General features: G+C 38.4%; 1 protein-coding gene across 1 annotated transcript in view; it reads right to left on the reverse strand.

The window, feature by feature from the left end:
- Positions 1–26,323, reverse strand: part of LOC103534824 (sodium/bile acid cotransporter 7) — a 45,673-nt gene extending 19,350 nt beyond the window's left edge. The window contains exons 1-5 of the mRNA XM_030450825.1: positions 26,296–26,323; positions 15,415–15,498; positions 4,715–4,880; positions 1,785–1,836; positions 232–305 (exon numbers count right to left, since the gene is read on the reverse strand). Of these exons, the coding sequence (XP_030306685.1) occupies positions 232–305; positions 1,785–1,836; positions 4,715–4,880; positions 15,415–15,447 (325 nt within the window). The 5' untranslated portion in view covers positions 15,448–15,498; positions 26,296–26,323. The remainder of the gene's footprint in view (positions 1–231; positions 306–1,784; positions 1,837–4,714; positions 4,881–15,414; positions 15,499–26,295) is intronic.
- Between the last annotated feature and the right edge of the window lie 772 nt (positions 26,324–27,095).

Raw genomic sequence — 27,095 nt, forward strand, 5'->3', positions numbered from 1 at the left:
TAATGTAGTCTTACTGTATAACCTCTAAAATCTCTATTGTCTGCCCTCCAATAAGTAAATTCTGTGCAAGAATGTTATCTGCTATTAGTATCATACTGGTAGCATCACTTGACACACTAAAACCAAAACCATTTAAGCAGAAAAGCCAGCAAGCAACAACATTTTTTTTTTCAGCACAGCTAGGTATGAATGGTACTGTGGTTTAGCTCAAAAGCTTATCTCCTGACTTACCCAGGGTGAGGGATTTGTGTGTGGAACAGAAAATGACAGCCACTGTGTCTGCTGGTGTGAAACTAGAGTTATCCCTAGAAAAGAAAGAGTTTTAATGACCTCTGATAGCAAAAATCTTCTTCAAACATCATCGATCAAATATATTACTTTGAGGATCTATATGCACATTCACATCACTTTGATCAGGTCTGGTGACAGAAATAATTCTAAACACAAATGAAGAGTAGTGTTTGATTTTATCTTAAAGGAGAATTGTTTCTCAGTTGTGGCCAGCTCCCTAATGAATATGCTCCCATGTGAAGGAGAGAAATTCTGAACACATGGTATGTAGGAGACAACTTTATTCCAGCCAAGGTTATTATTGCAAACGTGCTATATTACAGCTGCAGCCAGCTTGATCTCTGATTTCTTTTCCCATTATGTTAACAAAATGCTCAGTTTTGATAGTGTATTGAGACTATGCTCTGAGCACTGGTTAGAAGATGGAGGTACCTTGCACTTCAGAGAAAAAAATGCATCTGGGGATTTATACACTGGAAGTAAGGCCAGAAAAGATAGAAAATTGACAGAGTATGGCTGACCAATGATTCATCCTTTAGTCCTAATTAGGCATCATTTTATGAGATTCTAAACATTTACCTTACTGTCTGAGTTGGTGGCTACTTGAGGCATTTTAGATTTTACAGCTGGGACAGATCTTCCCTTCCAGCTTAGGTCTAGAAGTTCAAAAGTTACTTTAAAATGCTTTTTAGAGGTATGATCTTGTCACTGAGAAATTTTCTTGTGGAACTGTAGAAGCTCTAAGTAGCTCTAAGATACTGCAACTTTGTGATTCTCCCTTACAGATATTGTATAATTTATATAAAGTGTATGTCTGGAGTCTGCTGTATTGCAGCACTTCCCATTCAGCAGAAAATGTTCCATTGAGCCTAAGTGAGAGGACAGTGGTGAATACTCTGATCAGCTGCACTGATGTTACAAAGCCACTGACCAACACCTTTCTCAAGGTATCATTTTTTGAGAAGTGAATGTAAAACTGCTCTCCATGGTTGATACTTAAAAAGAAGAAAAAAAAAAAAGCTCTACTAAACATTAGTTCAGGACAACTGTCTTTTAAGAATCACCACATAAAAGTAATACATTTGACATGTACAGAGGAGAGTGAATTGCCAGCCCAGCAAATGTATCTTGAGATGTAAAAAGTCAAACTGAGCTCACTCTCTCATATGTCATCAGCATGTCTGCAGGGCAAATTATACCTTCAGTGACATCTGTGCAAATCCATTTTTTTCAGTGGATGAGGTATAGCAGTGATTGATTGAGATTTAACAACTCTGTAATTAACACACAAGAAAGGACAGAATTCAGGTCCTGCTCTCTCAGCCTATGAAACTCTAACAGAGAAAAGGCAGTAAGGACAATATGAAATAGCAAAATGAGGTCACCCCTATTCAGAAACCTGCCCTTGAACATTTGCATAAACCACATCACCCAAAACAAAGACATTCCATGCAACAAATATTCAAAGGCTCTGATTCAACACATTCAATTACCTTGTAGAGAAGAGGAAAGTCAAAAACATGAAGCTCATCTGAACAGAGAATACTGAAAGAGAAACAAGTTCAAATTAGACCAAGAAGCAGAGATCAAGTGAATTTCTGTAATTGCTGTGTACTTTGCCTTTTGCCCCCATACAGCAGGTCAGAAGCTGGACCAAGTCTAGCCAGAGAAATGCAATGAGAGGCAACCCTGAAAGACAATCATGCCTGGAAGAACAGTATCTATCACTACATGCAAGAAAACCAGAGCTTTAGCTCCACTCGTCTTGGATACACGAGTTCTTTCTGAGGTAAGTCTTCTGAATCAAGTATTTCTTGCCATTAAGAAAGGCACTAAATTTCACTACTGCATGCTGCACATCTGTGTGCACTACAGTTTTGCTTATTGGGCTGACAACATAAAATCTCTCAGACATACTCTGGTTGCCAGAGTATTTAAAGTTAGCCCCTCTCTCTTCAATGGGAGAAAGCAGCATGTGCAAGCAAAACCCCAACAAATATCCTCACCCCCTGGGTATATCATCCTCCTGACGAATGATCACAATTAAGAGAATATCATCACAGATATTTGAATTCCCTCTGAGACAAAAGGCTAACTCCTGAAGGAGCTTTCATTCAAGCCCAGGTCAGCTTTGTGCTGACAGTGCAGGGGATTTCTGAGCATCCTGAGGGGAGTTCTCCTCTCTGGCCACTCTCCTGACACTTCCAGGGGATGTGGGATGCACAGAGCCCACTGTGGACATGTTGAGGGAAAGAAGTGGCTTTCCTGCTGTGCCCTGGGGTGGCTCCTGGAACTGCAAGGACTCAGCATCAGTGCTGGAACTCCCCACAGAGCTGGAGAAGAAACCCTGTGCCCTGCACAGACCTTTTCTGGGTGTTTGTGGGTTACAAGGGAAGAGTTTTCACTTGCAGCAAAATCTGGGCTGGATGCTCTCCCTTCTTGCAAAACTTGTTAATGCAGTGAGGCTAACAGGTCCCACAGGGTACTGCCAGCAAAGACAATATATTTGATTTTGACCCCAGTTTGCAACTGGACAACATAGCAGGGATACAAGCTATTACTTGTGACATTTCCCATTCTCTTACATTTCCTAGGATGTATAAATGGCACCTCAGAATGCACTTCATGAACCAGGGAAGCAACCCATTGATCCTGAATTTCAATTTTTTTCTGCATCTAAGTACATTAATTTGATATGCATAAAAAAAATATCTCTTAATATGTATAATTCTGTAAAGCAATAAGCATGTGTTGCTACCAATTATCTCTTGTGCATATTTTGCTGCAGCTAGAATATTAACATAAAAATTACATAAAAAAACATTATTCAGCAGAATAATAAATGCAGTTTCATTTAAACTCTTTGTGTTGGTCTCACATCCTGGAATAAAACAACACCCATCCAGCCAACTTTTTCTAGAATACAATGTGCATATCCATCTCCACTACATCCCTGGTTTTTGGTTTCATACATATTTTAGAAAAAACCCCAAATGCCTAATATGCTTCAAGCAGTTTCAATGCTTATGTTAATATTCTTACTAAGAAACTGCAGTTATGCACACTGGCAATGAAAATGGATATATAATGATTTTCAGTGTATTGCACTGCAAGTGGTATGTATAATTACATATGGCACAAATGCAGAGTTGTCTCAGAGAAATAAAAGAAAGGACAAGAAAAGCAAGGGAAGCAACCACATTAACTGTTCAAGGAAGAACAAGTATTTTTAACTAAAAAAAGAACTTTTTTTTTTTCAAAGTAACAGTCAGCACAGTAATATAAAATCACTTAATTCCAAGTTTCTTTGAATGTTCCATATCCCTCTTTTTTGCTGACAACTCTGCACTGATCTAAGTGCATCTGGGATGTGGCCCTTCTCAGGTGCCTATGCAAACAAGTATTTGGAAAAAAAAGCTCCCTAGCATGGCTTACTTATCCTTTGCTTTTAGAATAAAATATTTATACAGTACCATTTATAATTCCATGTAGTATTTTACACACATACACATAATCCAAAAACCTGCCATAATTAGGACAGAATAAAAACTGACCCACAAAGGGCAGGGGTAGATTTCCTACTGACTTGAGCAGAGGCTGAATTTATAGAAGATATACTGATTTTTTTTTTTTTTGGACAGAAACATGCACATATACACACTTCAAGGTAGGTGATGTGTTGATTTCTTGGAATGTAACAGTTTTAAAGTGTAGGGGATGTGATTTATACTCTAGTTACCTCTCCCCTAAGCAAACTGAAACTCCTGTCTCTGGACAGTCTGAAGCAAGACAGGAATTCCCTGCTGGGAGAGGAGACAGAGCCTGTACAGCACTGCCTGTCCCTGGGAGGTAGTGATCTGCAAGTGTATTTTTAACTGATGGCAAGGATACCAGCAGTCTGCTCTCATGTGTATGTTATTTAAGGCTGAGTGACTAGAGTGCTTCTAAAACAAACTCTGCAAGAAATGTGTTCATCCACAGAAATATATCAACTTATTTAAACTCCCAAGTAGTTTCTAGGCTTGTAATACAGTAAGGAAGAAATATTTAAAGATATAACAGTGCTTCTGAGTAACAGCTCAACCCCAAATCTTCCCTTTGTGTTTGGAATACATTTCTGGTTTAATAACAAAGCCCAAACAGAATGGTTGTAAACACTTGGAAAGTTATGCTGTGCCGCTTTAGAGATGGAGGACAACTGAGCAATATCAGGCACACCTAAATGGCAGGGTTCATCCCTCTCTGAATGCTTATTCAATCCCCTAAAAGCATCCAACCCCTGAGAAGTCTGGTAATCTGGTTTAGCAGGCACATTAAGAGCACAGACCCCAGCCTCATGCATGCAACCCCCCCCTTTCCAGTACATACAGCTCATTGCACCCACGAAACACAGACAACAGAGATGCTTTAAGGCTGAACTTACTTATGAACACGATTATAATCAAGCTAAATTTATCAAGGTCAATATTTGGATTGGCAAAAGTATCACAGAATGTTGTGTAGATGATCATCAGGAGCACACAGCTGCTGATAGCACCAAATGGAGGCTTCTTCCTTTCAAGCCAGTCCTTGATGTATCTTCGGACAATCTGAAACACAGAAACCAACAGGTTGCCTCTTTTCAAAGATGCAGGGAGCCAAGTTGGGCATCACAAAGTGAATCTGACAGCAGAAAGACACAAAGAGAAGAGAGTAATTTGGATGACGGCCTCAGTGGATTTCAAAGCTTCCCTGCCACACAACTCTTCTTCTGGGGAATTTAACATTTGTAGTGCAACTTCCACTGGGCGTCCATAATGAGAGTATATTTTCAAGTACATTCAAATCCATCCTTAATCATGCCAAATGTTCTTTGCTAGCTGTCACTGAGACATGCCCATTAAGCCTCCCCAAAGTTTATCTCCTCTGCTGATACTAATGGATGTATGTAATTATCACAGTCCCCTTTGCATCAACAGACAATTCCAAGTGCAACTTTGGGAATCTTAAGAATCTGACATCTTCAGGAATTTCACAATGGTAGATAATCGAAAGTGATCCATGGAACATTTTAATATTTAAATAGCCAGCGATGCACCAGAAGTTTTTAATTAAATTATAACTCAAGCTTGAAAAGCAAAAGTGCATGTGTTGTGGGAGTTTAAATAATTCAGACTCTGAATATCTAGAGTTTTTGTAAATCCAAAGACAAATGCCATTTGCACGCTTTTAGAATACCAGAATTAACACATGAAAACAAGGAAACCTGCTTTACTTAGAGGAACTTTTGCACTTTCAGGAAACAGAATCTGTAGGTTTTTTTCAAGAACTTCTTAGAAACAACTATACATTTTAAAGTAATTTCAACTTCCAAATTATATCAAATACTACAGGACTAAGCCTGAGCGGATACAAGGCATCTATTTCAGCCCTGCCTGTGGAGTCACTTCTAGTTTTTCCCTTACTTTGAAAAAAACTTTTTAAACCTCCTATCATAAAGCTGCTATTTGTGTTAATTTCTCAGCAGTCCCATTATCTTGCCTAATTTCTCCCGAGGCCTCCTGATGTTCTCTGTTACCAAGCTGTTTCAGAAATAACAGCATAAAATCCTGAAACATTTCTACCAGAGAGCTCTCAAGGTGCCTCATTACCTTCCCATAGAGGTGCCACTCCTAAACATCCCCACCACCAGCTGAACAACTCAGAACATTTTAGATCTGTTCCAGATTAATACTGAAGCATCACCACCAATGCTACCATAGGACCTTTCCACACATTAACTCCCAAAATTGTGGGCCTGACCTCCCAACAGTCTCTCACCTAGCAAGGTGTGGAAGCAGCTCTCCCAGTGACTCCAGCAAACAGACTTCATCACCCACATGGCAAGGAACATATTAAAAATTTGGCACATGAGGTTCATGCAAACCTAAGCAGTCTGAAGACCAGCACTTGCCTCCCAGCACTTTGAAGTTTCTTGCTGATGAAAAATAACAGATTTACAGGAAATCAAGAAAGGGAATGCTCAGCACCCCAGTGAAAACACTCAACTTTAAAATTTCACTCTTGCCAGATGTTAAAGAGAGAACACAATTCAGATTATATGGCCAAACTTCTGAAAGAGCATTCACTGGACCTCCTTCAGCCACATTCTTTGGTGAAAGAGAAAACTGATGAAAAAGAAAAGCAAGATAACTGAGTGAAGACATTCAGTGTGCAGAGTGGAAGACATCAAATGGACAGACTAGATTACTCTCATCTCAGCAGATTTGGGAGCCTGTAAATATGAGAAGCAAAATACAAATTCTTTTGCCTCTAAAGTGAGTGTCTTCTAAGAATGTTTAATAAAAAATCCTAACTATCCCCTAAATTAAAGTCATATTGGAGAGAAAAGCTACTTAAGACCATCTATTTATGGTCCTTCCAGAAGATTTATACTGGAAGTAATGAGATGTTGAGAAAAGGATGGTTAATTAAGCCACAGTATAACTTACACTTTAGGTATTTATCATTCAAGTTATAACCTTGTGTCTGTATACAATGATAATCCGACAAGAATAACTTTATACACACATTTATCATGGACTGACAAATAAGAGAAAGAAAAACATTTAAAAATGAAACTGCAACCAGTATTTCCTCCAAGTCTTTAATTAGCTAGTATCTTCTTTACAGATACAGCTCTATCTGGTCTGGAATTACTGTGAATTAACTACCATAAATATGAGTAGGGCCCCTTATTGCACTTTGTTCTTTATAAAATTTACACAGTTGGACCCTGAAGAACTATATTATGGCATCAGGAAATCATATAATGAACCAAGTGTCATGCTGGGTGTATACTGTTAAAACACAGAATCCCATACATTTTTATCTTCTCACAAGACTCTGTAACTTCAGAGGTTGACTCAGCCCATGGTCACAGGTTCAAGGTAATCTAAATTCTTGTATAACTTAAGAGAGGAGAAATATAACCCTACAGGTATCTGTAAAAGCTCAACTAAGTTTTTTCACAGGGAAGCTCACGTCAGCTGATTCATTTTGACTGAAAAACAACCTATTTGTTACTTATTCATGACATGCAGAAGTTGTTTCAGGACAAGGATGCTTTGAAAGCCTTTTTAATTCTTAATCAAATTCTGTAACTTTTCAGGGTTAACTCAGACCTTAAAAAAATTGTGAAGATTTGAAGTGGAATAATGATAAAACCCAGAAATACAATGAAGGCAACACACAGTTAAGTACAGAGCCAGCCAGAGAACCTTGATGGTCTGTGGTGTGGGTACTCTCTAACAGAAAGTCTAAAAGGAGTTGAAAAATCACAAGCAGCAGAGATTGAAATGATTAAATAAAGACTCTCATATGTAATTCAGACCCTGGGCAGAGATATTAAAAGCTTCATTTGTCTGCAAATACAGCAAAAGTTAACACAATCATTTCTGCATGTACAAAAGAGGCCAGACTCAGGCACCATTCCACTGTGCCACCTCCCAGCTGAAATAACAAAGTCCTGTATTTTAAAGTATTTATCAGTGCAATGAGGAGGGAAGGGAGAGACAAGCACCAGAGAAACAGGCAAAAACATCTCATCAGGAAAGCATCTGAATTGATGCTCCTGTGAGAAGATGAAGTTAGAGCATGGAGTAAAAATAGGAATGACTGATATCCAAAATAGATGCACCAGATTGTGACAGTGATGGAAGAGAGCAAAAAGGGGAGTACTCTTCAGATTCTATAATTACATGGTTGCTAATTAAAGGGAATCCCTCACATGAAAAATGCAGTTTAAAAAAAAATTAAAAAACCAACCAGCCTGAGGGGAAAAGGGGAGTCAGAGATATTAGAAGAATAATCATTATATGAAACATATAAGTATCTTAAAATGTTCATTGGGAAATGCTGCAGGATGCTACCATGCTGCAGAGAATACACACAGTTTTTAAGGTAAATCTCAAGGTGCAAAGGCCTTGCAACCAAGATCCCTGGTAAGGCTCCTGAAGAATTACTTCTGTGAGGAGGAATTTAGGGCCTCTGATCTTATGGTATTAGGCATGATGAACTACAAAGCTTTTTGTGCAGATTTAAATGTCAGCCCCAAAGAGAGCAGGGAATTCCTGATGGCTGACCCAGAGGTTGCAGATGAAAGTGCATGGTGAATCCTCTCAAACCGTGGCTCAGTGGAGAGAAGAGAGGATGATAAGGAGAACTTTATAGTAGGTGGTGTTTTACACATAACCTGAATGATGAACATTATTTACAAACTCACTGAAAAGTTGGGCAACAAAAGATTATAAATGTTCCCGTCAGGCAACTACCACCGGGTTACTACACCCTGGCAATCCCCAAAGGTTTTTGGAAAGGCATAAGCTCAAATTTACTTTAAAACAGTTCCAAGCTCAAACTTTCCTCTTGCTCCAGATTTAATTCTTAACAACAAAGGACTGTAATTACACATGAATTAACAGTGGTGTCCCCATTTCAATTTAGTTCTTCTACCAGAAGGGTTATATTCACGGCATTTTTCCTCCAGACAGCTCCCTATCCTTCCATAACCTTTTTGGCTAAACACCAGCCTCCCAAAGCAAACAGGATTACTGCTCAGATGCTTAATTCACTTAACATCCCCTCTACAAAGATACATGATCTGCTGTTCCAGGCAAGCAGGTAAATAATGCTCATCTGTTCTAGCATCACACATGAAAATAGCAGAAGATGTATTTATAGAAAAAACAATTCACTTAGCTAATTGTAACTTTGATAACAGTCACACTCCATACCCAGAGAAATTTGTCAGTAAAATACAGTTAGACTCCTTCCACCTGTCTGCTCAAGAGCTGGACACACAAAATAAAAAATGCAATAAATAAAGTAATTCATTAATGTTCATTATTAATTGAACTAAATAGGGCAAGGAGCTTCCTACCCATAATAATTTCTGACATTTGTAATACAGCACATGTTTTAAAAATTATCTAGACTTTTTTTTTTTAACTACAAAATTAAAAGAAACAGGGGAAATGGCCAGGAAGCCAATATTGTACACATTGGAATATCTCTTGCTCTTTACATAATCACACAGACTTTTCCTTTTTTGACTGATTTAATATTTAACAGGATTTACATTGTTTTTATTGTATTTCTGCACCTCTTTTTTATTATGTGTTTGTATGTACTTCTGAATAGCTGGCTAACACACCTGGGGCTTTACCATTTCAACAAAGAAACACAAGTCACTTTTCTGGTATGTTGAAACACACAAGGAAACAAGCTGAAACTATGCTGGATTATCAGCTATCAACTGCAGCATTTACCTTATTTATTTGCCTTCTCAGGTAAGTTTCCTAACTCATTCTTAACTAATATTATTACTACTTATACCACCAGACCTTTGCAATCAACTCTGCAATGCAAAATTTTCTTTTGGAAAGGTTTGAGTCAGGCAAGGTATTTGGAACAGTTTGATAACTTCTCAATATCTCCTCTTACACAGCGATGGCAAATCAAGAAATAAGACTAAGTAGAATATTGTGAATTACTTCAATAAAGCTTGGATGACATGAAAGGAAAACTAAGATGACAGCGACTGAGAAAACCAGCAGAAAATGTAAGATACTGGAAGGGAAGGGAGATTATTTGGGTTGTAAAAATGAAATAAATATGATGGAAGATCCTTCATAGATTCCCATAGCACAGCCACTCCCCAAATACCCAGGGTCTGCATCACAGCTCAAATGCACAGACCCTTTTCCAAAGCAGAGTTCACAGAATTTCACCCAGAGCCTGTCCTGATAATTTTACAGGTGTGACACTGTGTGAATGTACAGATTCTCACCTGCTCCTCTACACATCTATACACTCCCAAACTTTGTACTGGTTCACCCACCTGTTTATACCTTCTAGAACATCAACAAATGTCATATATATTCTTATTCTACAGTGTATGCAATCTAGTATTTCTTTTCCGCAGATGGGATGGCAAAAACCCAGCTTTGCCATCTAGGGAAAAAAAAAAATCTTTTTTTACAAGCACCTTGTTTTAGCTCAGCTTACCTGACTCCCCTAAAAGCCATCTTACTCCATTATATCAGTCAGTTTACTCCCAAGAGAGAGCTCCTGACACATATATGTCTTCAAAGGAAACTTCATAAAACCCACATGAGGCTGTTTCCTAAATTATCTTTCACATTTACAACTGGTGCTTTAAAACCTTACAAACAGGTGCAGCATGGCAAACAGGTAAAGGGAGCCTGTAACAGTGGCACAGGTTTTCTTCATTTTTAAATTTTTTTTTTTTCTTTTTTTCCCCAGGGAGACTGAGTTCTGTTCCTCATTTGCATCACACATCAGAAGGGAGCAAACTGAGGTCTGAGGCTGTTTATCTGCCAGCTCAGTTTTCTGCAACAAGCTTCTAGAAGCACTCATATCCCAGGGTACCACTCCTCCTCTCTGCAGCTCCCCTGGACTTTGAAGGGAAACCAGGACTGCTTCCATGTAGATTTAAGTTACAAGAACTAAAGGATTTGACACTGTTCCCTTTTTGTAACAGTTCCTTTAACTGCTGTTTTCCTCATCCAACCACCCTAAACAAACATTAGGCCAGGTGAATCCTACTACCCCAAAACTGCCACCTACATTTCACTTTCAACTTCTTATTCTTTAAAAAAAAAATGAATAAGTTGCTAAGCATTTTAGTTTCAATATCACTGACAACTTGTACCATACCACCCTTTTAGAGCTGTGTTTATAAGCACCTCCCAAATGCCATCCAAGAGGGTTCTTCTGGAACGTTTTGGGCAACACCACATAAGGCACTTCAAATCCTTTAATTGTAGGGGACCAGGGTTTTTTCTGTGTGACTAGGTTAGGCAAGGATTTCTGTACAACTGGCTATATTTTATAGATTTGGGAAGAACTACTTAGGATTGTAACATTAATTTTACCTTCAGTTAAGGTCTGTTTAATGTGAAGTGCCCACTTTACGCTGGCAGACAAATTACCAATGGGGTAACTAGAGAATGCATGAATGATAATGTACAGACAAGCTTTTTATTATTTATTCATAGAAAACAGTGGGTTTTAGTGTGCTGCTTTGAAAAATGTTCAAACTAGTAGAATATAATGAAAGCACAGTGAAAATTCTATTTCATTAACATTTAATCATAAATCCCTCTTTAATATAAAACATAAAATAAAAGTCTGTCATAAGCACTTAGGTGTAGAGAATGGAGAAAGTCTGCAAAAAGCATAAAGGAAATATTGCAGTGGTTTTCACTATTCCTGTTATCTGTCACCTCAGAAGAAAAGAATAAGCAAAGAAACAACAGTCTTCAGCCAAATCTCACAACTGGTCATGAACAAACTGCTTAGATATTTCTTGAAACCCTATGTTCTGCTTGCTACAAGTACTACCAGCATCTTGAGACAAAAAAACAATTATTTCAGTAAAATCACAGCAGCTCAGGAGCAGCAATCTTTATGAGAACTCTGCTGCTCAGGGAAAAAATAATCCCAACTTCAAGCTGCCAGAGCAAATTCAAAAATCTTTGCCGTGAAGTATCCATTACCACGTTTCTCGTGTAACAAGGATTCTCAGATTCCCCTTGAAGATATACAAGAGGGGTGCACAAATAAACCCTTACACACTGCAAAGCTTCAAGGCTTACAGAACATTTGATTTTTATAAAGTCCTACAGATTATGTCTCTTTTCGAGGTCTCTTGTCAGAGAGGCAACACTGGGCTATTAATACTGATTTGAGTAACACCACTCTGTCAATCAGCACAATACATCTGTAGGTGCAGAGAAGCCAGAATGATTTTTGGCTTTAGACAACCTGCACACCTCTGACAAAGAACAGAGCCATTCTCCTTATTGAAGCCCATCTGATTAACACAGCATCTTTCTCCTTTTTTACCTAACAAATGTGGCAGCCACCACCTGAGCAGAGCCTGTGCCTGCAGCCCCTTACACATTCTATTGTCAGAGGAGAGAAAAGCCTCTTTGACTCCTGTCAATGGGAGGCTTCCTATGCTGAAAAACTGTTCAAGAAACGGTGGAAAATAAGCATCAATTACACTATTGTGACTTCTTTCTCCCAGTCATCATTAAAAATTCTGACAAGTCAGGTAAGCAACCAAAACTCTTGATACATTTTGCCATAAAGCAAATAAAAAAGACCAAACAAAACAAATCTAAAAGCACCTTCTCATCTGCTTTGCTTGTTTCCCAGGGGCTGCTCAAACAGCCAGCTCTGCAGCCTGCTCAGGAAATGAGCATTTAGGCAACACAGTTTTCCCAGAGGCAAGATTTTTTTTAAAGGAAAATAAAGCCCTTGGAGAATGCTTCTTTTAAGCAGCCTTCTCTGTTTTACACTTACATGGATTGAGAGCAAAGCCTCAGTTGATCACAGCTGAGGTAGGAAGGCTGAAGAGAAGCAATCCTCCAAGCAGGCAGGTTCCAAGGTAATTTTTTTTTTTTTCCCCCTGATCAAGCTCTTTGCTACCAGGTAACATCACCAGGCAACCTTCCCCTGGCTATATTGCTGAGCAGGCTGACTGTGCATGGCAAGGAATGGGCACTGTGGGCATGAAATGATAAATTAGAAGTAATTGCTGAAACCATCATTCATGAATTGTGGGCCATTATATCTTAATGCATCTGGAGTCCCAGAGTGAGCAACTTGGGATTCACAAAGCAATGTTGCTGTGCCACATCTTCAGCAGCAATTCAGTAATGAGTGAGTAGTGGTCTATGAACTAAATGCAAAACTTCCCATTTAATCCAAACAGATCCACACCACCTCTGGGTGAAGAGCAAGCACACCTATCACTGCATCTTTCTTTTCTCAGTCCTTTTCTTGCTGGTTGGTTTTTCCTCATTGCTGCTTATTATTTTGGGACATCTGCCATCACAAACTATTTCTATTCCTATCTGGGCAGGTTGGTTTACCTTGGTACAGTTCTACCTAATCAAGATAATCATAAACTACTCTGGGCATTTTTGATCTGTAGCTATCCTGAGCATTTCCTCTCTTTCATATCCCCTAAACACATAAAATCCAGCACAATAACTTAGAATCAAAGTCTGCATGATTAGAAGGGTGTGAGCCATTTCTGTTGACCATTCAGTTCCACAAACTGCTTCAAACACTTTCAACACTTTAAAGAAGAATCATCCTTTTCCTTGTTGAAATGTATGTATGAAAACCAAATTCTTAAATTTGTGGTTAATGCAAACTTCAAGATTCTCTATTTTTTTCTTTCAGTCTTTATCAGCACTCCTAAATAACATCTGTTTTCATTTAAGTCTCATGAAAATTCTGATTTTGAACTTAGCATCACTTAAAGCACTTAATTGATACACTTGCTGCTTACTTCATATTGCTCATTATTTGGTGCAATAAAAAAACCTCCCAACTCCACCAGTAAGCTCACATAGCAATTTCTTGTAACATCTTCCCAAAAGAACATGTCATTATGAATATACATATATATATATATATGAAAGTTCTCTTGAAATTTTGCATTCACTCTGTCCAGCCATCTTCCCTCATCTTCTCCATAGATTCTTGACACTCCACCACTATAGGTTACTTTATTGCTAAAACTGCTGCTGTGGTATTTGTGTCCTAGAAGTTTCCACCTGATAGCTTCCAGGTTTTGGACCTCTGAGGATGAGAGGATTTAAGCACTTTTGCTTGACTGCTTGGCTACAGCAGGGGAGATGTAACAACTTTGTTAAGAATGTGACACACAGGTAGGTTCATCAGCAACCCTCTGTGGTCTAAGGAGATGAATTAATAAGGAGATTCTTAGGCATTTAACTCAAATCATGTGAGCAATTCAATAGCCTTCAAGGTAACAGAGGTTATGTCCATTTTCCCCATGGTATGGTTACAGCCAGGTTAATCAGATAGTGATGCTGGTGGCTACTGTCATGCTTATCATTATTAGAATTTAATGGGGTGGTTTTTTATCATATAAGAAATAAACTTGACTCAGACTTCAGTGAGTCACAGTACATGCCAATTCTGAAATGTGCAAGTACAGTTTGATATAAGACTGGCAATGGCAGATATTCTTAACCTTGTCCAGGGTGTTCCTGTAGAGACTCCACTTTCATTCACTTCCATTTTAACCACGTTTTCCATTTGCAAGTCTGCTTTAGGCTGACAAAATTCAGAAAGTTCCAGCTGAACCCAGAGTTAAGTTGGATGCTAGAATCAGCAATAGTACCCCTTGGGAATAAAATTCCCCAGATATTCCTTTCATGCACTTCTCAATGAATACTTAAAAGTATTTAAGAATTAGACTTTGGTTGTTTTGGTGTCCAAGAGCAGTGGACACTTCTGACAACTTTTGGTTTCAATATAGCTATTTCCCACCATGACGTGGAAGAAAACAAAAAAATACCCCATGAACACTTGTGCAAACAGATACCACATAAACAAATATCGCAGAAAATCTTATAATTAATATCTTCACACTCAGTGAAAGATATCTATCATATTCCAGGAACAAAAAGACCTTGTGTTACAATATGAACAATGAGTATAAAATGAAATGCTGCCCAGCTGCTCATTCCATGAATCCCCTCCATCCAGTGTAAAACATGTCAGAGGAGCCATGCAGAAAGAACAGTTTGCATTTGTGCAATTACAGCCCTTATGGAAAAGTACACACAGCCTTCATTTCATGATTTCTTAACTTCTGGCTGCTAAGCCCTTTTATGTTTTCTTAAAGCTGAGAATTTTTTTTTATTCCTGTAATTAATACGAGATACTACACTGGGAGAACTTCCTTCAGGATCCAGGCAAAGGGCATGTGACAAAGGACTAAACAGTATTCACAAAGCTCATTTGTATGGGGCTGGAATTTCTCAGAGTCTGGGCTGCCATTTTTCCCAGTTTATGTTCACAAACTCCCTTCTCGATATGCAGTGGTGTATGTTTGGGGTACTGAGAGACAGATGCTCAGTCTCAACAAAGATCAATGTGGCTCCAGGGAGCTCTGTAGCATCTTTTCTCTGATATTAGACTTCACTATCCTGAGGCTGTTCCTATGTGGCAGCTTACCAGGTTGCCAGTCTGTCTTCAAGATAGCTCTCTATCTTATTTTTTAAGATAAGAATGTATATTTAGAAGACATACCTGTCCAATAATAAGGGGGACTACAACAGTCATAAACAGCTGTGAGAATATAGATGTAAAAGGCACAGAGGAAGATGATCCAAGCTACAAAATAAAAATATACCATTAATATTGCACTCTCTCTTAGTATCTGCAAATTTCATGCACAGATATCACACTTAGTAGACATTTTATATTACACATAAAAACTTGGAAACACGTGCATGAACTGTTTAATTGGTTACATCCCAATAAAGCATTTGGTATCCCACAATAACAGAATTAAAACAATCTCTGGTTATTTGATAACCTAAGGTAACAGTTGCATCAATATAAATTTAATTGAAACCCCACTACATGCATATGCCAAGTAAATTATATCAATATAGTCAACTCTTTGCATTTGTAGAATAATAGTCTAAAAAGACAGGGAATGAATCTTCCTGAACAGTTAACCCAACTAAGTTCACCATTTGCACAAACAGCAAGCAGCAAAGTTGCTGTGGTTATTTCAATCTATCAATCAATCAATCAATGGATAATAAAACAGTGAAGAGTTTTACTTTTGAAATGTTTTGTTTAAATGATGTTAAAACAGATTTACTGAAACCATATCACTATTCCTTCACTAGACAACTAAACTGTTGGCTTGGTCTTCAAATAGGTGATCTCCTTAACTGTGATAGTAAGTGGCAAAAGTATTTTTTTTAAAGATGCAGGTGGAAAAGGGGAACATACACAGCCAGTGGGATTTTCCAACCTATTTCAGAATGCTTAGGAAAATACACAGTATTTTTTACATTCTGATTAGACTTGCTTTATGCTAGATCATTCAAAAGTTTCATTTAATGTAATTTAACAGATCTTTAACAGCAATAGAATATGACTAAGAAATATATAGTAAGAAGATTGAAACAATGCTTTTGGAGCTTCCCCAGACAACTGCTTGCTTCATGGTGAGGGTGATTATAATGTTAAGGATTTCACAGACATGCATTATTTTATATGTTGAACTTTACTTTAAATTTCCTCAAAACAATTGTGGAATCCAGAATCTTTTCATATCCACCTAAACATTGCTGATTTCCTAAAACATTCTCACATCCATAATTCTCATAAAATTATATCTCAGATTGGATTACTTTTTACACTTATTTTCCCTTTCAAAGCTACCTGCAGGTGTGATAAACAAAGTGATCATACAATCCAAACACTTCCTATAACTCTGCCTAGGAAAAAATCAAGATATGTCCACAAAAATTAGCTTGGCATAAAATCAGATTCTTCAGAAATTTGAAGAACAGAAGAATCAGACATGTCACACATTATTTTTTGTTTTTGCAGAAATACACAGCTGCAACCTTTACATACAAAAAATAATGCAATGAGAAAGCTCCAGTTATACCACATTGGTTGTGGTTTACATGTGTTTATATTGCTTTTTGTAAAAGTGTACATCCACTTGTGTGTGCACTGCTTGGGAAGGTGCTGAGCACAGCTAAGGGCTGTCTGTATACGAGCTGAGCTTTGGGTGCAGGCAAATGGCATCAGAACTGGGAAATAGCACAAAGTGGAACAAAATCCTGGCACTAGGAAATCATGGGACTTTAAGTATTTCTTGACCAGCTCAGAGTTTAAATATATTCTTTCCTTGAACATGATCCACCACGTGCTTTCATAGGTCCCTTTCTGAACACAGGGAGAGAGCCCTGGGCAGAAGACACAGGATGTGGCTGTGTCCCTCAGCTTCTGTGGCCACATCAGCTAAGACTGAGTTTGGCCATTTACTAAATCACAGCATCTCATCATCATCATCGCCTCCAGTTTTAACAACATGGGTACAGAAGACAGTTGGAAGGGTCCTGAAGATGATATTCAGAGTTTTGGTTTGCAAGTAGGGTCCAAGTGAAAGCACCAAGGAGCCTAAATTTCCCATTGGGTGGAGAGGGAGATGTAAAGGCTTGGAGGGGAAGGTTCTGATGAGCCAGATGAGTACCTCAAATCAGAGAGAACAGCCACTCCGTTCCCTAGGGACATGGGGCTCTCTGCCTGAGCCCCAGCTGAAAACAGAGCAGAAAACTCCATCATCCCACTCATGATCTCCTTGCTTTAATTCTTGTAAGGAGCTTCTGAAATTTTAAAAAGTTAGTAGTTTTTCAAACTGTATTTGGACTTATTTTTTGCTATGTGTGGAGAAGCTAAAAGCATTACTTACTGTGTATTCAAGGAAGCTTTTTCAAGTCAAAGTGAAGATTTTTAAACTTTAAAATCTGCCTGGGTCACAGAGGAGTGAATCTAAAGCAGCAGTCTGCATGCCAGGCCCTCTGCAGAGCTGCACAGAACTATGACACTGTAGCAATGTTTTTTTTTACAAAAAGCATTGACTGGACTTCCCTCACTACTTTGTTTTATGCTCAGTGGATGCATAATCAGTTTCTAAGTCAGGAATGAAAAAAAACCTGTTCAATCAGATTAACACAGTGCTGAAAAAGGCAGCCATTCAAACAACAGTAGTCTTCCCAGCTTTTTAAAATGTTACTCCAAAGGTAGTGTCTTCAAGCCCTTGTGGATTCTTAAGTACTTGGTATATAAAAGGTTATGTTTTGTTTTGGAGTTTTGGCTTTTGGTTGGTTGGTTGGTTTGTTTTTTACATTATTAGAGGCAAGTACAGCTACTCTGCTGGAGTTGTAAACCAATTCACTTTGGAAAAAGAAAATTATTTTATTAAAAAAAAATTATCTCCTATTATCAGGATGTCACCCAGCCCATTCAGGCTTTGCTCACAGTCCACCAAAAGACATTCCAGGTAAATATTTCACACTGACTACATTTTAAACAAAACAGAAATCCACATATCAGTCCAAAATGTCAAAATAAAAAAAGAAACAACTCCTTAACCTTCCTTTTGTCCAAAGAGCTTCTTCAACCACACCTGGTTTGAAGGGGAAAAAACCCTCTTGTAGAAAAAGTCAAGCTTTTCTGCTTTTAATGTGACTCCTCTCCTCCATAATCCTATGACCACACTATTTTTGATCCTGTTTCAGTTACATAGCAGAGAATCATTTTCATCTGCCAGTCTCCAGCAACCTCATTACCTTCTACAGAATAGCATGGAGCTAACTTTGGGTTTGGGTCTTAAAGGGGTCCTCACACTGCTCTACAACACTCAGGGCACAGAGGACGGGAGCTGTGTGCTCACTACTCTGTGTCCCTTTCACACACAGATCTGGTGTGAGACTTCCCTGTCCCACCTCTGCTACTGACATTACTTCTTCAAACAGACTCCTGAACTTTGTGTCCCTTCTAGATATTATGATAATAACTTGAGTGGACTGATTTTTATCAGAATCTCTCTGTTAGACAACATCCATAAACTCATTTCACTCTAATCTTAAGTCTGTTCCTATAAAAATACACAGGAGGTAAGAGGCTGAAGAGAAGTCAGGAGCTTCTCAATCACACCAAAGAGACATTTTACCCAGCCTCTGGACATACAGTAGCTAAACATGAAGGATCACAAGTGTTAAAGGAGTCTCAGCTACAGATGCACAACCTGACCAGGACTGCCTCAGCATTCAGAGTGTGCAAACTCATCAGGCTCACAAAGGTGCCTCATGAGCCCCCAGATGCTGCATGAATTCCAGGCTTCATTTGAACTTGGGTTATGTTCATCACACCCATTTTTACCGAGAACTGAGGAACAGAGGCAACAAACAGCTTGATATAATGTTAATCAAACCTTCCTGCACACTTACAAATGCAAATATTCTGTCTGAATGAATAAACAGGATTTTTCTCAGGTTTTAGTTGGATCAAGATAAGTTCTGTATTCCCTTTGATGTCACAAAAGAGTGTTTTTTTAAAAACACCCAGATGATCTACATTGCACCAAAATTATCACTATGCTAAAATCCCTGATTGTGTTGTGCTGACCACCTCATTAGACTAATATCCATGCCTAAAAATGAACCTTTCTTCACAGGCAACCAAACAGTAGCACTGTAAGAACCAGTGTAAAAACATCATAGAATCAAACTGCTGATATATAGCTTTAAAAAATAACCTGATTGAAAACTCTTACGTAAAATCAGAATGTTTGGGGTTGGAAGGGACCTGAAAGATCATCTAGATCCATCCAGACAGGGACACCTTCCACTTGACCAGGTTGCTCAAAGCCCCACCCAACCTGGTCTTGAAGACTTCCAGGGATGGGGCAGCCACATCTTCTCTGGGCAACCTTCTCACCATCTCATACTGAAGAATTTCTACCTAATATCTAACCTAAATTGATACTCTTCTAGTTTCAAGCCACCATCCAGTGTTCTATTGCTACGTGCCCTTGTAAAAAGTCCCTCCCCAGCTCTCCTGTAGCCTTTCAGGTACTCTTGCCTCAGAGAAAGGTGATAAATACAGAGATCACATTTAATATTTTTGCAGCCATGTACTTAAAAAAATGGATCTTTCATTGTTATTCTTAAAAATTAAAGGCAGGCCTAAGTCCCTAATTTTGCTAAAGAGATGTTCTGGTCTTGTGGTGTATTTTGCCAATGACTGCATATTCTGTGTGCTCCTGTGGCCTTGGGAACTGATTTGGCACAAACATAAAAAAGCCAGCTGTGTACTTATAATCCCCAGTTTTGTGTGAAGAAAAAAACCCCAAAGTTAAATAATCAGAAGTGTGGAAAAAGAAAAGCTGACAATTTGTCAATTATATGGGGTTTTTTTCTGTCCTAGGTTAGGAGACCATATTTTGGGGTTTCCCTTGTTAAAGTGACCACAGATGACTAATCCTGTTCTGGGTTCCCTATGACATGTTAAATGCCAAGCCAAGCTAAGCATTTAAGCCTTCTATAGAGCTGTAAAAATAACCATAGGTATCATCAAGCAGAAATGTAACAGGGTTAATCTTCCACTTTACCATGGCTGAATGATCTTGAGGGCTCATGTAAAGAAATCAGATCAAGCATACAACCCAAAGACACCTAAATGGGAATTAGGTGATTAATAAACCTACAGAGCCAAGACTTAAGGACTAATACCCAAAAATTCTGCTAGGGTGACTAACTGGGAAGAAACAGATAAGTAAATATAGGATTTACTAGTTTCTAGCATTGCAAGTGTGGTGGGAGGAGAGAAAACCTTACTTTTCTGTTGGATTATGCTAAGTTTTGAGGTTAACTACAAAGCATGGAAAAGAGCTGGACTGGGGGAGATGGGACAGGGTCCTCCTGCTGTCCTGGTCCTATGATTCTATTAAGACAAGTGGTTTGCTTTGTAATTAAAAGGCTCCCCTCCTGTCATTGTATAGATGAAAATTTCAAGAACAAATAAAGCCTTCCACAGAAAAACAACATTTTTTGTCTTCAACCTATTCAAATTTACAGTATTTTGTGGATGTGTGTGCATCAGGAACACAGAGGGCCCCCAGTATTCTCTGTTATTTGTATGCAACTTATATACAAAGCCAGAAAAGGTGAATTTGAAAAAGGAATAAAACGATTAAGTACATATTTCAGGGCAGTCATTAATAAGTTCTGGTTAATTGTAAAGGGCTTGGATCAGATTATTAAATGATTAATCATTTTCCCAATGATTAAAGAGAAATAGTGAGGTAAATAACCAGGTAGAAATAATGATGCACTGTAAATCTTCCACATGAATGAACTGATCTGTTAACAGCTAATGCACTCTGCTATCCCCCCACCCCTCCCTGTAATCAGCCTTTTGTCACATACTACTGAAATCCATTAGCTGCAACTTCCTTATTAACTTCCAGGACTTTCCAGCTACTACAATATTTGCATATTTAACAATTCACTTGACTGGTATCAGCTCTCATTTGCCAAGTGTTTGAGAGAAAAGCCAAGACATAGCGTGTAGAAATCCTCTTTTAAAAAGTATGTAATGACATCTCCTTTGAATAAAAAGATTTACCTAAAATACAAAGGGTTGGAGAAGACTTGGCAGAAGTTTTAGAAGTATCAGTAACTTTTAAAACAATATCTTAATTTAAGGACTGTGAATATAGGGGAAAGTTTTTAACTTCATTTTTTCAATCAAACTTTTAGCTACACTCATGTCCTTATTCAGCAGTCATTTTATTTCAGTTTTATCTGTGATACTCACACAGAATTTCCTTCACTTGTCTACTCCTGAATTCATTCAGCAATGCTGCTTCCCAGTGCTCATGGAAGTACCACTACAATGACTCCATAAAAACATCTAACACAAAATTCAGGCTTTTGAGAGGGTACTACAGAAGAAAACATCACTGAATGATAAAAGCCTTGGGAAGATTCCATTTTGACACAAATGTCGTGGCAATCTTCTTTGGTAAAATAGAAAACATGGGAGGGTTGTGTGACAGCTACATGGGGGCTTTTGCCAAGTGTATTTTTAAAACTGCAAATGAATTTTGCATTGTCTTTAACAATCCAGGTTAACTGGTCTGCAGGCAGGCTTCTGAAGAAAGTGAAGTACATAAAAATGTAAAACACTTATCTCTAGCATTTTCTTTGATGGCTTTCAATAAAAATGCACAAATTCACACACCTTGACTTTTGTTACTTTGATAGCTGACTGTGCTTCCAGCTGAAGAGACCACATCCATCAGGCACTGAGTCTCAGAAGTAAGGGTAATAGAGAAAGGTGACTGACTTGGGATACTGTGCCATAAAAATCTCAGCATCACAGGTGCTCCAACAGGTGTGCAGATGGCAGATTTCTTGCATTTTGATACCAAATACAATCAACAAAACCTTAAACTTTTGTGACTTCTCAAGACTGCCAGTCCATGGGTTTAAGTGACTCTAAGGACCAAGAAGGCAACTCTCTCCCTCTATCCCAGTGTGGCTGGAAAGGAACAGAGCTGAACAGGGTTCACATGGAAAGGTCACTCAGCACCATCCCCTTACATGGTAGGACAGTATCTTTGCTCACTCTGCTTCCAAGGCAAATCCAAGAGACATGACCTTGCTGAGGCAGCAGCCTGGCCTCCATCCTGTGCAATACAAAGCCATAGGAAATCCCTCATGAAAATAAAGCTATATTGAAACATATTCCTGTGTTTCATGACAGAAGTTATAAAGGATACAGGTACAACTGCTGCAGAGTGCAGGGATACTGAAATTGTGCCTTTCAAAGGAGACATCATAAAAAGGTGCTGACATCTCAAGATCACAGCACTGTTACCTTCATAGGATGATGACAGCTTTAAGTGCCTTTTAGTAATGTAAGTGTGCCCATATGCAGCACACTTAAGAATTCAAATCATAAACTGTTATTACATATCATAAAATGTTATCACAATTATTAAAGGAAATAACACAGAAAACAAGTGGCATGATAAGTAATGGGGGACAGTCAGACCTGACTGACTGACATCCTGAGGCATTGCTTAACCTCTTCATACTCACTGTTTATTGATAGAAATAAAGCTATTTCCACATGCAAAATTTAGTCTTTCAATTTCTAGTTAGTCGTTTGGTTTTCTTTGCCTAAATGCCATTGAATAAATAAAACTTATTCCCCTGTTTTCAAGTAAATGTATATGTTACATCTGTTACCTCTGGCTTCAGCTAAGTGTATGAACAGACAAGGGGAAGGGAGAGAGCAACCTTCTCCAAATGCTTTGGTACACAACCCCCCAGTCATCATTAATGAAACACTGTAGTGATGCAAAGAAATGTGAACAGTTCAAGCTTGTGCTAACTTGAAGCTGATCTTAGAGTGCTTTTTCTAAATATTCCTGCTCACCACATGTATGAACTCTAATCAGTTACATACAGTTCATGGCACATTGCTGGGAATACAACATATTAACTGTTAGTACTAAGGCTAAACATGAGGATGATATTGCAGATTAACACATCTGGAAGCCAGGTTCAATAGCTTCTTAGTAGGGAAAATCTGAATCAGAGGTATCTGTGAAGGCAGCTATTCTTTAATAGAATAAAGAATCCTATTAAATCCTCACCAGGATACAGTCTGGTAATTATATGCAGTATTTAAGATTTTGTTAGATCAATCAGAACCTCCTGAAATCTTTTTTTGAGTAAGCTTTACAGCAAAAGTTTCACAGCAGAAATTATGGAGTAGAAATACACTTTTGAGAAATGTAAATGATAATCCTATGTTCAACACCATTCACTTAAGATGATAAATTGTTTGCATTAAAGATATTTATTATAAGCTTCAGCATGCCTATCAGTGCTGTTTAGACAATTTATATTTACATTACTAAGCAACTATGAAGAGAAAGGGCAGTTCAGAATATTATATTCTCTGGTAAACATAGGGCAAAAATTTAAAACATAACTGCTACTGTGGGTTAAGCTATATAACTAAAACAAGCTAATGGACAACAGTGTAATTCATTTCTGGGAGCACTAAGGGATTTTTTATGCACTGTATAGAGTGAGACTAGCAAATAGGATCCCTATTAATATATAGTATTAAGAATACTGCTGAATAACTGTGGAAGAGTTAATGGCCATGTGTACTAAATTCAGGAATTAAAATTCACTGAAGGATTTGACTTCAAAGGACAATGAGTAGAATTCAGAAGCCCAGCTCAGCTGCTGTTGAGGTAAATGTGAGTTTTATCTTGAAACTTGACAATTCTACCCTTTATTAACTAAGCAGCCAGGTGAAGTTTCATGACTAAACCAAGGAATGGTCCAGAAAAGATAACCAGGAAATTACTTAGTCAGTGTTTCTCACTCCACAGTAACAACACAGCACCCATGAAATGATCAAGCACGAGGCTGTAAAGAAGTGAACAGAAGAGTGTGAACTGTGTGCTTCAATCCACTGCATGTTGAGCAGGACAGATCTAAAGGAAGCTCAAAGGAAAATTAGAGAGGTTCTCAAGAAAAAAAAGGTCTCAGTTTGGACAAACCACAGACTGCCAAGTTACATGAACAGCAAAGCAAGGCATGCATGTTTAGTTCACTATCCTAAATCCTAAATACCTGCTACTGGGGAAGCTGAACCCTCAGAGAAGGGGGAGCTCACCTTGGCAAGATGTGCTGCTGGGCTGACCACAACAGCTGGTCTGGATGTGCTAAGTGCTCAGCAAAGAGCCCAATCAGTTTTAAGTTTTTATATGCCCCAAGAGAAGTCCTCAAGTTCTGGGCTGACAAAAAAAATTGCTGCTTTTGTAACTCCTCCCATCCCCAAACTGGTTTGCTTATCACATGAATGAAAAAATAATCCATGTTCCTCCAAAGAACAACTCTGATTCCTATTATAAACCACACGATTGATGTGTATTTTACATACTTGCAAGTGTCTCCAGGGCTGGTAGAACAGAGGCATGCTTTGCCCTCTTGTTTTTGCACAGATAAAGATTTATCACCTCTTTTGAGAAATAACAATGGAAATTGCAATTTATGGAACAGAATATTTTATTATTTGTCCATAAAGTCACCAAATGACTTATCTTACTTGAAAATGGATCCCAATCATTAACATTTCAATTTCTATAGAAAATATCACTTTTGGCTATGTAGAGCACCAAAACTCAGTGAGGTATAGCAATGTTAAAGTTGCCAGTAAGAAAAAGTAAAAAATGAAGTTTCAGTCACTTAGAAAGAAAGGCAAAAGGTTCTGGATGAAGAAACACGTTCCATACAGGAGGGAAGATGACCTCCATACAGGAGGATGCAGATTGCCTGGAATCAGTGTATTCAGTGTATGAATAAATAGCCATTTAAACAGTTACGTTTTTCAACCTACACTAAGCCTGTGGTCTCAGGTAAATCAAGGAAGCTTTGCTGGTGTGTATTGATATATATAAAATAAGGTCAAAGCAGTTCTTGTGTAAACACAGCTACATCAGATGAATTACAATTTGTTACTGTAAAATAAAAATCTTCCCACACAGTTTTACTGAAGCAGGAGTTTATAATGTTGCAGTCAGTCTCAGTACTATTTATCTCAGTTTACTACACACTGCTATATCTGTATACAGTACATATGCTGCTTAAGCATGTCTACTATAAACAGCATGGCACTTGCAAGCCACTCTCAAATGGCTTCAAGATTAACTTCACACTTACCCCCCTTCCCAGGGTGCTGGCTTCCACACAAAGCAATCAGTAAGATAAATATAAAAGACAATCTATACCTCTCCTGAAATCCCTGAAGTGCTTCAGCCTATTTCCCTGCTCTTCACAAAGCCACAAAGTCCTCACTAACTTGCACCACACTATTTGTGCCAGCAAATCCTCAAGCACCAAAACTTCCTGACAAGGGACTTACTAAAGCACCACAACTGTTAAAGCTGCTTCATTTTACACTGATTAATACCCATACATCTACAGGACATGAAGATAAAACTCTGCTCTCCTTTTGCTTCTACCAGGAGCTCTAAGGAACCCTGAGTGTAGACTTAATGCCTGAAAAAGAAATCTTGAACTAACAGTAATAAAGCAGCATTTAAGTGATACACAGAGGCTCTGGTTATTTGTGCTGCTGCTGCTGTTTCACTCATCTCTACCCCAAAAACAGCCATGGATTTAGTTGTCCAAGGTTCTGTTTATCTGTTTTTCCCAATTGTCCCTGTCATCCCTGTACCGATGTACAATCTTGTCCAGCTCTTCAAGAGATTTCCTAGCTGAGCTATCACCTTACTTGGCAAGTGTTTGTATTTTACCCTACATATGGTTCTGGAATTCTGAAAGAACAACAGGTTTTGGTCCTCTTAAAATGAAGCACAGGTAGTGTTTGCATTCATTGTAGCACACTTTGATGGCATCTGGGAGAAAGCTTATTTCAAATACTGACCAGAATAATCATCCTCATATTTTAAATGCTGTCAAATCACCCAAATGTATATCTTAACTATACAGCCCAATCAGTGTAAAAAGTAAGAAGACACCTTAAGATCAGGATACTTACAAAAAGCAGAAGCAGAAGTGGAGTTATAACAATGCCCTGGAAGAAACAAAGAAAGTCTGTTAGTCAGGGAAGCAGAATGGTCTTTACTTCCTTGTACCTTAGTGCATGGGAACACACAAACATTAAGTGACATTGTAAGAATTAAGTAACCTGAAATAACCAGTGTAAGTTCTTCAATACCTGTACCTCAATCATTTTATACTGTACTTAGAACAAATTATCATTTTTTTTTCCTAGCTTTGCCCATTTGCACCTGAGCCCCTCTGATTTTAAATGATCTGATGTGGAGAAGTAAAGGTAATTTATTAAAAAAGACCTTTTAAAGCTCTCCCCTCACTGTGCTGTATCTTTACTTCACCAAGCTGCTCCTCCCTACAGGGAGAGTTGTGATCAAGTCCCATGCTACCCAGTCCCAGATACTCTGTTGAGCAAAAGCTGCATGAACTGTGATGAGTTGGGTGTTGTGACTATGTAATGCAAACTGATATTCCCCAAGGAAATCAGCCGAGATCTCAAAACTCATCTCACTTGATTAGACTTTGCATTTCACTGGTAGAAGATAAGTCTTTCATCTAATCTAATCACACAGGACCCCCTCAGCTTTGCACATCCCCCAGGCAGACACAAGCAAAAATATTTGTTGTCCTCATTGACAAGGAACAGGTTTAAAGATGATGATTGGACAAAACAGAGGATTTTAAGTTTCATGAGAGCAAACCTTAAAATGAGTTGTTTGGGCTGGGAGTTAACATGACACACATCAGTTCCATAGCTGCAAATAGTAATTCCCCACCATCCTT

This window comes from Calypte anna, chromosome 4B, assembly GCF_003957555.1.
Source record: "Calypte anna isolate BGI_N300 chromosome 4B, bCalAnn1_v1.p, whole genome shotgun sequence".
Lineage (NCBI taxonomy): Eukaryota > Metazoa > Chordata > Aves > Apodiformes > Trochilidae > Calypte > Calypte anna.